The sequence below is a fragment of the Gigantopelta aegis genome, chromosome 6, assembly GCF_016097555.1.
Source record: "Gigantopelta aegis isolate Gae_Host chromosome 6, Gae_host_genome, whole genome shotgun sequence".
Classification (NCBI taxonomy): domain Eukaryota; kingdom Metazoa; phylum Mollusca; class Gastropoda; order Neomphalida; family Peltospiridae; genus Gigantopelta; species Gigantopelta aegis.
This window is the reverse complement of record NC_054704.1, coordinates 93,308,716-93,322,160: the sequence shown is the minus strand read 5'-3', so window position 1 is coordinate 93,322,160 and position 13,445 is coordinate 93,308,716. Positions and strand designations below refer to the sequence as shown.

Sequence of the window (13,445 nt, the reverse complement as noted above, 5' to 3'; positions counted from 1 at the left end):
TTGATAGAACATTCAAGGTAATATGAACGACAAACTTGTAATACATAATCAGATTCATATATCTGTACAATGCAGAGTCGAATTGTGATTTGGCAAAATAGTGGATGATTCCATGGATCTCTATCTAGTGTCTCGTCTACAGGAGGACAGCAACTCTCGAGGAAATCCTTTACTGCATATTTCACCCCTCTTGCATCTCCACAAAGAGGACTGCCACTCTCGAGGGAATCCTTTACTGGATATTTCACCCCTCTTGCATCTCCACAAAGAGGACTGCCACTCTCGAGGGAATCCTTTACTGGATATTTCACCCCTCTTGCATCTCCACAAAGAGGACTGCCACTCTCGAGGGAATCCTTTACTGGATATTTCACCCCTCTTGCATCTCCACAAAGAGGACTGCCACTCTCGAGGGAATCCTTTACTGGATATTTCACCCCTCTTGCATCTCCACAAAGAGGACTGCCACTCTCGAGGGAATCCTTTACTGGATATTTCACCCCTCTTGCATCTCCACAAAGAGGACTGCCACTCTCGAGGGAATCCTTTACTGGATATTTCACCCCTCTTGCATCTCCACAAAGAGGACTGCCACTCTCGAGGGAATCCTTTACTGGATATTTCACCCCTCTTGCATCTCCACAAAGAGGACTGCCACTCTCGAGGGAATCCTTTACTGGATATTTCACCCCTCTTGCATCGCCACAAAGAGGACTGCCACTCCCAGACTAATTTTACTTCAGAGACAATACAAATCAAGATGCATACCTTGCCTGTTCTAGTATTTTGTTTTCAACCCTGTATTAAAAATGAGATTTAATATACTGATGGAAAGAAATAAAGGATCACACAGATAGCAACAAGAAATAATGACTGCATTAAAAATCAATTCATATTGTTAGAGGTTGACTGGGAACATATAGGCAGCACATTCAACACTACAGACATTCAATCCCACATTACAACTTGGTATGAAATACAGCCATTAATAAGCTAGTTGTGAATTAAATTTGGTCTACAATTTAATGTGTTCCCTTATTTCTTTCCATCAGTATATGTATAAATTAATGGTAATTTGTAAAGAAACTTTTTTATTTATATTGGATTGGATTTTTTTTTTTTTTTTTTTTTTTTTTTTTTTTTAAGTTATTTGATTTGGTATGGGTTTAAAATTGAATAACATGTTTTTATATGAATTTTAACTCTTCATTATGAAGTGCCAATTTATCGGTTTCCCCTTGAAAGAAACGGATTATATACAGTGAGCACATTGTTATTATTCAATAAAGAACATTCTAGTTTTTATTTTGGCTGTGCATTTAAATTTCACTGTGATCAATGAAGGGCTAGTTGAATTAGAGAAAGGCCAATAAGATTTTTCTTCAACTGGCCCTGCTGGGGACCATGTTTTTCATGTTCATTTTCAACCCTGATGTTTGAGGCACAAGAAAGTCATTAACGTAAATTAAATTTATTATTAAATGAAGAAAAAAGTTAGTTTTTTAACAACATCCCTAGAGTACAGTGATTTATTAATCGTCGGCCACTGGATGTCAAACATTTGGTAATGTTGATGTATAGTCTTATAAAGGAAACCTGCTACATTTTTCCATTAGTAGCAAGGAATCGTTTATATGCACCATCACACAGATAGGATATCACATACTGCGGCCTTTGATATACCAGTCGTGGTGCAATGGCTGAAACAAGACATAGCCCACATCGACCCACTGACAGGGTCGATCCCACACCAACCACACATCAGGGGAGCGCTTTACCACTGGGCTACTTCCCGCCCAATGAAATTATGATGATTTGTTGATTTTTTTTTAAAAGGCGCAAACTCATTTTTGTTAAACGGATTTAATGTTCACACAGTCTCCTTTATAAAACCTATATGGCTTTTAAAATGGTTGTAAAATTTACGTTTGGTGCCATAATACTGACCGTATAAGAACACTAAAATAAATAATGATATGCGCTAAAAGAGGGCATATAGTGTCTTGTCTTTCAGTGACCTAGCCTTTAAACACTACGGCATATGTGTCACTATTAGAGTTGGGGGGTTTTATAACTGATATCAGATATAAGTTATATTTTATTGTTTAGAATATATCCATTTCCATACATCCGAAGTGCTTCTGGTCATCCTGGTGTTTCTAATACTACGAAATGCATTTATCATATTTTTAAAAACACACGTACTTCTGAGAAGTAACGGTCATGGAGACGAGCTCTAGTCTATTTTAAGGGGTTTTTCCTGTTAAATACAGTACATGACACTACGATAAGAAATACATATATATATATATATATATATATCGAATCACATATTAATACATGGTTCCTACTAAACAATACATTCACAATACACATGACACAACATCATATATTGATCATTTATACAAATATACAATCCACAGTGATTCATCATTGCATTCATTACTAATTTGTGCACATTCATGTACATTACAACGTCATAAAAATATACATATAAACAACACAGTCGTGTGCATACCAAGTGTGTGTAACTAAGGTTGTAACACCTGGCTGGTAACTGACACACGAAGTCAAAAATAGATAACTAAATAAAAGAATAAAATACACTCACTAAGTATCGTACAAACTCTATAATCCAAAGTACATAATTATATTAATAGCAAAATAGCAATAGCATAAATTAAACTATCTCTTCTGAGATAATACAAACTGTGCAAACATCTTACTCTCAGTTAACTATCACACCATAATTAATTTAACGTTAAAACCCATTAGTATTTAGTTATAAGAAATCATAATATTCATTACATTGCACTATAACTTTCAGAATTACCTGGAAGAGACTTGGATTAATTAGGTATAGTAAACATAACATACAATGATTATCTGTAAATAACAATAATTTAATTAGTTTCAGGGAAACATTACAAACATTATAAAATACCATTATATACAGATAAAACTCGATATTGCCACAATTGTACTGAACGTATGAACGCCAGGGGGTAAGATATTATGTTGTGGTCCTCCCACCCCCCGCCTTTATAATAATGCAAAATTCATCTTGCAAATTGAAGTTATTGTAATACAGATGTTGTGAAACCTGGAGTTTTCGGGGGATTCGGTGCATGTAGTCCTGTTCAGAATAAACTCGTAGAAAAAATAAGAAGCTAAAGCAAGGTATTTGACGTACTGTGGTTTTAATTACAGATATTTGCTAGTTCACTGTGTGGTACTCAGTGCCCGATATTTTTGTATACCACAACTCTAAGCACTAATTCAGATTACATTTGTCATCATTGGTTCCGTGATATACCGTTATTTGAAATTCAATAGCCAATAATAATTTTGTTCATTTGTTAAACTTTTATAAATATTTAAGAACATGAAGTTCTAAACCTAAATCGCTTGTTTCGACAACGAGAGGTTTCACTGGGAGTTAGGTTTCTAAGTGCCATGCTCTCCCGTTTTGCGTAGAACACTAATCTTAGTATTCTCAGACCAATGAGAATTGAAAAACTATTATTATATCAGGCTCGAAATTGGCAGAACATATTGCGGAATATTCGGTCCGGAAAGCTACAGATTCTGTCGGCCCGAATAAAAACTTGCTCAACAAAATATGCATGAATGAATCAATGAATGAATGTTTAACGACACCCCAGCACGAAAAATACATCGGCTATTGGGTGCCAAACTATGGTAATTCAAAACATGAAGTGATGATCAACATCAATATAAAAATTCAAAAGTCAAATAAAACACAGTGTCACGGGGATCCTATAATACCCGTAATTGAATGAAACACGATTGTCCAAACATCTCTCCTAACTGTATATCTATTAGATCTCTCTACAACAGGCAGTTATACCCGCTGTGGCTCGTCTCTAGGCATGCTCAGAGATAAGATCTTATATAAAGTATATATTATTATAGCACGTTTAGTTCACTAGAAAACACAACAAAAACACAATACACTTTGGAATCTGTATTAACCTACGCTGACAAATGTACTGCCGCAGTAGTTAATTAACAACACAAATGATAACAACCCAGACTGATCACTTAATTAGTTAATCTCTAGGTGTCTAGTTTACACAATATTGTAATCACTTCACCGTGACACAACACCCACACGTGTGATAATTGAGAAACGCTGCCAGGAGAACTTAATTAATAAAGGAATTACAACTCTATTCCTAACTGGTTAATTTTTAATTAACCCTTACTACTCGTTCAATAACGTGTGATAATTGAGAAACGCTTCCAGGAGAACTTAATTAATAAAGGAATTCTTACTACTCGTTCAATAACGTGTGATAATTGAGAAACGCTTCCAGGAGAACTTAATTAATAAAGGAATTACAACTCTATTCCTAACTGGTTAATTTTTAATTAACCCTTACTACTCGTTCAATAACGTGTGAAAATTCAGAAACGCTTACACACACACGTGTGATAATGGAGAAACGCTTCCAGGAGAACTTAATAAATAAAGGAATTACAACTCTATTCCTAACTGATTAATTTTTAATTAACTCTTACTACTCGTTCAATAACGTGTGATAATTGAGAAACGCTTACACACACACGTGTGATAATGGAGAAACGCTTCCAGGAGAACTTAATAAATAAAGGAATTACAACTCTATTCCTAACTGGTTAATTTTTAATTAACCCTTAACTACTCATTCAGTAACCTTGTAACACAGAATTAATACTGGTACCTATCTCAATAAAGACAATAACCTACAGTTTACCTAGGTCCTCTAGGATGACTGGCTAAGCTTTTTATAATTATTTAGGACAGTGAGCCTACAGATTACTGCGTCAGATGACCGGCAGCACCGTCTAAATAATATTGGTATAATACAGTATTAAAATATTTAAAGTCACATCAATCACATCAAGGTTATACACAGAGCAGAAATAAAAATTATTTACCAGTCCGGACGGACAGCGATCCCTGGAAGCCTTCCTATGTTTCTCCGCTATATCTCTAAAACCCTAGCTATTTATTCAAAACTCTCAGAGACAGCGAATATCGCCTGGGGGTACAAGGCGGTACCTCACGTATCATCTGATATTTCCACCTCTCCCAGAGTCGGTATATTTTTCTCTGATCATCAGACTGGCTGTAGCCATTCTGCGAGCAATCCCCTGGTCATAAACAGCACTAGCGGAGTTATTACGTAACTACTGGCCACATGGCCTCCACATCTGCGCTAGGTGTATATTAGAAAAGCTCGACGACCGTCGCGCAAAGGTATCACGTAACAAGTTGCCCATCTGGGCTAAGTGCATTTCGAACTGCACACGGTCCTCTAAAACAATTAATATCGCCACTGGCGAAAAGAAATTAAGAGCATGTACCGTCACACACAGTGTAAAGAACTGTGCAAAAATACAAATATCACAGATATATAAAATTAAAATTTAGAGTAAAAGTCACTATCACGTAACAATTGCAAAACTAATTCTGGATGGAATCGAAATGATTCCATCACACTTCTCTGACCAAATATATCTTTTCGAGTTTTTTTCAGAAAGTTACAAAATATGCTTGACTGAAACTAAAGTGTGAATATATATGAAGTAAAGTACTCTTATAACGAACTAGAAGGGATCACGATAATTAGTTCGTTATAGTAGTAGTTCGTTGGACACATTTTAACAAGCTGGCCGTTTTAATTTCCAAAGTCGGCCATATTGCATTTTTCTCATTTAAATGATCTTATATATACAGTAAATCACCTTACAGTTCCAAATGTGGAATGTTTATATGCAATAAACTTTATTTTTATCTTTGAAGCCCAGACCTAGGGCGACATTTTATGGGGCGAAAAAATCTTCCTAGTTTTTTTTAACCTATATTCATAAGTTAAAGTATATGTTAGCGGTTATATAGGGTCGGAAATATGGTTGAAGACCACAAACCCGCTGTGCTGCATGGCAAAGCACACCAGGAAATGTTTGATTTTTATCACTAAAGTACGAATTCCTTTCGTTATCACCGTAACATTTTTGAAAATATCTTAATACATATTTAACTAATCTATATGAAATTTTAGGATGTAAACAAATACTATATAATTGACTTCCATGCCGAAAATGGTATGTTTGTCTCTTGCCATTCACGAACAGCATGAATAAACGGTACTGATTCGGTGTCCACCGCAGCTATTTCACAACAAAAACCACATAATGTTATTCATCGCCTGTCAAATTCCTATAACAAGCAGACAACGCTGTTTACAGGTCGGTATTTTTTTTATTTTTCATAATTCTGAACAAAATATTAATTTTAAGTTTTAAAAGATGAAAGAAATAAAAAGTACTTTTTATCAAATATATCATCTCACAAAATTACTGTTGGAGATGTTTTATTCATTGTGTACGAAGCCAAAACAAGGGTCCAAAAAGTGACTGTCGTCGACCTTAAGTAATCGTGGATTAAAAGCTCGTTGGTTAGTAGTGTTTCCGTCTAAAATTTTGGTATCGCGCTCATTAAATTGTAAATATTCGTCACCGTTTTCGTCTGTTTTCAGTTCAAATTTTCCATAACAGTTAACTGCTTTACTAGGCAATTCAAACCAAGCACCAACTTTATTTACATTTCGCGAAGGGCATTCCTGGTAACCATGTGCTATAAATAGTAGCGTTGAATACGGTATAGTTCCGGCAGTTGAGTTGAATACGGAAAAGTGTATTTTATTTTTGTATTCAGGACTGTATTTATATAGTAAGATTTAATGGGTATGTAATAAATATTACATATATAATTATAACCAGGGGAGTGCAAATAATTCAAGGGGAGTGCGTATTATACGTATAATAGTATGCAACATAATGACTGGATAGAGGATATTCTTGGGGGAGTGCAAATTAAATGCTACACAGGTACGGCCCTCCTGCTGTGTGGAACCAGAAGAAGGAAAGATAACAAAATAAGAGACAAAACGGACTTGTGTCGACATTTTGTTATTGATAATATTGTTTTAATTCCAGGCGCCTTCTTGATCCCGTTCCTGTTCTTTCTCTTGGTCTGTGGTCTTCCAATGTTTTTCCTCGAGGTGACGATCGCCCAGTTCTCTGGGAAAGGACCGACTCGAGTGTGGGACATCTGTCCGCTATTAAGAGGTTAGTCTTTGTAAAGGACGGCAAAACACTTTGGTGATGCTCTATATATAATCAGTTTATTATGCAGGAAGCTGACGACTGTTATACATTTGGAAACCTTGCCGTATAAGTCGCTATAAGTAATCACACTATAATATTGATTGGTTGCTTGATTGGTTGCTTGATTGGCTGGCTGACTGACTGACAGTCTGACTGGCTCACTGAATAACTGAATAACTGAATAACTGACTGCCTGTTGTTGTATGCAGACGACGTGGTTATTTTTTCAAATAGTATAGGATTGCAACAGATGTTAGATGAACTATATAGTTATAATGAAAAATGCGGACTAACAGTGAATATATTAAAGACAAAAATTATGGTATTTAGGAATGGTGGTAAAGTGAAGGATGGGGGAAAATGGTTATATAATGGTGTATTGGTTGATGTTGTAGACCAGTTTATCTATCTTGGTATCTTACTGAATTATAACAATAAATTCACACCTGCTATTAAATGTATATCTGAACAAGGTAGAAAAGCCTCCTTTTCTATGAAGAAAAACATTAAGACATTGTTTTTTGAATTACAACACAGTAGTATCATTGTTTGATACATATGTATCTAGTATAGTATTTTATGGCTGTGAAATATGGGGATTACAGAATGCAGAGGCTATTGAAAAAAATACATTTAGACTTCTTTAAAAAATGTGCTTAAAGTTAAAGGATCTACAACAAATATTATGATATATTTTGAATTGGGGAGATATCCATTGTTGTATGAACGTAATTATCGTATGGTAAAATATTGGTTAAAACTGATTTCTTAAAAAACACTGTATTTTCCACACAATGTATATTGAGTTGAAAGCTACTTGTTTGAAAAAATAATAATTGGGTCACATATATTAGAAAACTATTACATGAATTAGGACTTGGATATATATGGGAAAATCAGGAATGTCTTGCAAAAAATAATAAGTATTATTTGACAATAATTAGGCAAAGGATATTTGATCAAGCAAAACAGAATCTTTTCCACCAGTTGAATACATCTAGTAAATGTTCCACACTGTATAAATATTTGGTATATAATTTAAATATGCATTATTACTTGATTAAGTCAATACCTGTTGAGTATAAAGTATGTATTACTAAACTAAGACTGTCTGCACATAACTTAGCAATTGAAACTGGCAGATATAAAAATGTTAATAGGTCTGACAGAATCTGTATACTATGTAATAGTGGTGATGTAGAAGATGAATATCATTTTGTACTCTGTTTTTCTGTATTTAAAGATATAAGGAAAAGATACATAAAACGCTATTACTGGACTAGACCTTCAATGTTTAAGTTTATACAATTACTTAGTTGTTCAAATGTAAATATTCTACACAATCTAGGAAAGTATCTGGTAAATGCTTTTAAGTATAGCAATTCTATAATTGTTTAATTGTTTTCCATGCTGCTATGTGTTTGATTATGTTCTCCACTAGCCATTTGTCATTGCCATGGCTGTATCATTTTATAAATTATGTTTGTACCAATAAGCTATTGCGAGCTTACGGTAATAAAGAATTGAATTGACTGGCAGGATGGCTGGTTGTTTGACTGATTGGCTGATTGACTGACTGAATGCCTGACTGAGCGGCTGGCTGACTGACTTTCTGACTCACTGTCTGACTGACTGATAGGCTGTCTAACTGGCTGAATGGCTGACTGATTAATTGATTGTGATTGATTTGTCAGGAGTTGGAGTTGGAATGGTGATGGTGTCTTTCTTGCTGTCGATGTATTACAACATGATCATCGCCTGGTGCATCTACTACATCATCCGCTCGTGCAGCACGCTGCTGCCGTGGACGACGTGCACAAACTGGTGGAACACGGCGCTTTGTGTGGAGGAAACAGCATCAGCGACGACCAATGTCACCAACATCACTCACGTCAGCAGTTATTCTGACCACCTGACTAATGTAACCTTTCCTATTGGTCCTGTGGGCAGCAACGTCTCGACTGAAGCTGATGCCGGTGTTGATGTCTGGAAGAACGACACACTTTCACACACTTCCGTAGAGGAATTCTGGCAGTGAGTTTTAAAAGCTGCTGTTCATAGAATATTTTTAATATTTAAGCATTTAGAAAGGATCATCTAGGCCCAAGTTCAAGCAGCATTTGTCACTAAACGTTTGCACACTATTTTGACTGATTTCCGCAATGGCCATTCAGTTTAACGTTGAGCGTAAGCAGGCGTTAGAGACAAATAGCTGGCTGAACTTACCTTAGGTCTGTTTCGTACCTACTGCTCACTGGCCACGGACTATCTGGCAGTCGGAATTTCTGGGGTTTACTCCGAATTTTGATATGCGCAGGCGCTGAATTCCTCAGTGAACAAGTTTACTATGGCCAAGTAGGGGAGAGAAGATGGTCACAGACCACAATTATGTATGCTATATGTTTCTATATAGCGTTAGTGGATATAGCATATGTATTAATATTAGTAGGCCCATCAATTTGTTCATGCCCTTTTGCCTGCCTGAGGGCAACATACCCTGGAAAGGGACAACCCATGTTTTCAGCTCTTTCTCTCAAACATACCCACTACACATGGCCCAAGTACACCCATTTTACACAAAACAACCATTACTTTTGCATGGGTCGGAATTACCACAAAAAAAGTCTTCAATGTCAACAAGTTACACATGTTTGCAAACTGCATGCTCTCCCCTGTCAACTTCAATAGTTACCACTTCAAAGCTGTCTGTCATGAAATAATAACAGTCAAAAAGCCGACTACTTGCGCGGACATATTTCCGGTCAATCAAATGGGAAAATAACTGATCTGAAGTCAGATATACAACAAAAGACGATACTAAACGAGTTGTCATTACATTTATGTCCCGGGTGAAACGAGTTCACGAGGAACATACATTTGATAATAACTGATACCCGGAATGTTATTCCATTTAAACAGCTATTTCTTTCCTCGAAGAAACTTTATATTCTATATCCATATATGGATTTAACATTGTTTTATTTACGTTCACAGATAATTTTCAAAATTCAAAATTCTATTTATTAATTATTCAGGTAACAACTATGTAAATTGAATTTGATCTAACAATCTCCTCCCCTTTTATTGACTTCACGCATGCGCTCTTCATATTATCGGGATGCGTCCGATATAGTTTTTACATCCAACACAAATTATCTCCCACATCCCCCCCCCCCCCCCCCCCTCCTCCACACATTTTCAAGATCACTCCTACGGGTCTCCTACAATGTCACTCCACAGGCTTTTCTCTCCCTAACCATTATCTGACAAGTATGCCCAGTACAGTATGCTTGAACCACTCCATCTAGGCCGGTAAGGTGATATTGTTTCCATTATTATATAATTTGTGTATTATGAAGTCATTTAATCAGAATATTATGCTAGGACCAGACTACCAACTAGCAGAACGTTGGCCTGTCACTTCTGTGATTGCCCAGGGGATTGGGATTGGGGAAACTACAACGCAACCGTCAAGTTGGACAACTTTGTGCAGGCAGTTGGTAGTCTTAAACTAGCATTAGTTGACAATTTCAGGTACAACACTCTGAGTATTTCGGGTGGACTGGAGGAGGTGGGTGAGCTACAGTGGCATCTGGTTCTCTGTTTACTGGGGTCGTGGGTCATCGTCTTCTGCTGTCTGATACGCGGGGTCAGATCAGTCGGAAAGGTAAGAACAGAACACACATTTCTTTAAGGAGAAGACACACGATACGAGCGCATTGTACGAGAATAGCCACGAGAATAGCCGATTGCGACAAGAATGCATTAAAATTTCATCGGTTGTTAAATGCAATCGGCTATTATTGTATGAGGCTCTCGTATCATGTGGCGTCGCCATGTGAGAGAGTTTTTGTCTCCATCATACGATGAAGATCACTTGTCATTGGTTGCTCCAAGGTGATGACCCAGTCGCCACAGCCATACATTCTAATGCAATAACACGATCGAAATTGAATTCTCTACTCTGTGACGTGTAAGTTATCCTAAACCTAATTAATATGTGACTCATAAATTAACTGCAAACCTAGTGTCATAAATATGTTTTGATGGTAAAAGACATTTGAATGTATTTTAAACCTGGGTTTTTTTTAGGACATACATGTATAAGCGTGGCATAATCTAGGGCAGGACGTAGCCCAGTGGTAAAGCGTTTGCTTAATGCGTGGTCGGTATCGGATCGATCCCCATCAGTGTGCTATTGTTCGCTCCATCCAGTGCACCACGACTGGTACATCAAAGGCCGTGGTATCTACTATCCTGTTTGTCGGATGGTTGATATAAAAGATGCCTTGCAATATTTGTGTGGTCCTTAACCATATGTCCGACGCCATATAACCGTAAATAAAATGTGTTGAATGCGTCCTTAAATTAAAAAAAATCCTTTTAATCTAGATCATGTACTTTATAACTCATTGTTTATAAATGTATCCAACTCGCTTTCAGTCGTTAGATACGTTTTTGTAACAACTCGGTATAAAGTGAATGGTATCTAACGACCACTCGTGTGGTATTATCCATATATTTCAAGTATCATAATCGTAATATTTGACATTCACTTTACCGTGGATGGCCATACACCCAGTTCGGATCCATACTCATTGTTCTGATACGTCAGTGTCAGTAACTGTATGGAAGTTACATTGACGTATATCGTGGAAATAATACAATACCTTTCATATTGCATATTATACACTTTTAGCTATAAATTGAATAAACTAGTGAGCTTGAGGTTTATTGCACTCCTTGAAGCAAGGGGTGGGTAATAATTCCCGTTTGGTTGTACATACAAAGAAAAGTAATACTGTGTTGGAAATAACAAAATGTTCTATTTTCACCTTCTATTCTAACCTTTCATTTGTTACAGCCAAAACCGGTTTTTATATTTTAAAACATCGTAAAGACTTTTTTATATATATACACAATAGTGTTATTATTAGGTCTTCTAGCGCTTAGCGTCGGAGACTATTGTATTTGGTAGAATTATTATTTTTATTCTCATTATTTATTATTCTGCTTCACTCTTATATTGCATATATCTAGAAGGCTATTTGGCCCTTTAATTTTACTTCTGTTCAGTATATAATTTGTTTTTCCTATTAACGTGTTGCCCAATATACTGATAATACAACACTACATACGGATATTTCATAAGATGTACCAAAGTTGACGAATAATAAGTTCTTGTTGCCTACCAAGACCATATATATAACTTATTTTCAAGTTTTTAATATATATTATTTTTACAATAACTGTCAGTGTAAAATTCCATTCACAGCAAATGACATTGGTTTTTCTTCTCTTTCTTCGCTTTAATTATTATTTTAATTGTACATTCTAGTATTATTTAACTATACTGTCTCTATTGTTTTATTTTGTAAATGTTCAATGTACATAAGGTGAGACGTTAATAAATCATTGTCTGTCTGTCTGTCTTTGTGCGCAAATTGCTACCTCGTGGTCGAGGGGAGATCCAAGAAATATAGGGGGGGGGGGGGGGGGGGTGACTAAAGAAAAGAAAAAAAGAAGACTTATAAACCAACTCGTGAAAAAGGCAATCCAATTAAATTGTTGAGCACCTGGCCCGCCTCATGGGTCCGCCTCTGGATTACATTTTCGTGGTTTTGCTAACATACATATTTCGCTGAATACTAAAATTCAAGAATCGAAAAGGTGGTATCATAAATTCGTATTATATGTATGTACATATATTATATTTTCGTTGTGTTCTTAAATTCGTTGACTACACTAGTCTAATGCTACATGAAAATAACTAGATCACCATAACAAAAGTGACTTCACGGTAGGTGACTCTGAAAAGACGCGTGGTGCTGGCGACCAACAATCAGACGAATATCTATGAACGTAAAAATGTCGTGGTGTGGTAGGCGCTACTGGGTTGGAACTATCTACATTCAATAAAATTCAATAAGTGAATGATTTTTCAATTGAATGTGTTGTGGCGTTGAAAAACCGAATCGATACCGTCTAGGGTGCGTCTTTACTCCAGAATTGTACTATTAATTGCTATTGCCGTTATTGTTAGTGTTAAAGTGACAATCAGCATATGAACACACCCATAAAACGTGGGTCGGCTCACATTTAATCTAGGCTACCTGAAAGAGAATAAGGGGTCGCATATCATTTAAGTGATTTTGATGAATGTTTTTATTAGCAACCCTCTTTTTTCCCCTAAAAATCGCAGATAATTTGTAGAAGTACCTGCATTGGTTTCAAACTTGTATATGTTTTATTAAAAAAAAACACCA

General features: G+C 36.1%; 1 protein-coding gene across 2 annotated transcripts in view; it reads left to right on the top strand.

The window, feature by feature from the left end:
* LOC121376041 (sodium- and chloride-dependent glycine transporter 2-like) overlaps nucleotides 1-13,445 on the top strand; it is a 106,752-nt gene that overhangs the window by 52,541 nt on the left and 40,766 nt on the right. The window contains exons 2-4 of one of the 2 annotated variants that reach the window (XM_041503808.1): nucleotides 7,009-7,140; nucleotides 8,874-9,213; nucleotides 10,714-10,846. The exons of the other annotated variant lie outside the window; for it this stretch is intronic. Of the exons in view, the coding sequence (XP_041359742.1) occupies nucleotides 7,009-7,140; nucleotides 8,874-9,213; nucleotides 10,714-10,846 (605 nt within the window). The remainder of the gene's footprint in view (nucleotides 1-7,008; nucleotides 7,141-8,873; nucleotides 9,214-10,713; nucleotides 10,847-13,445) is intronic. 2 annotated transcript variants of the gene reach the window in all.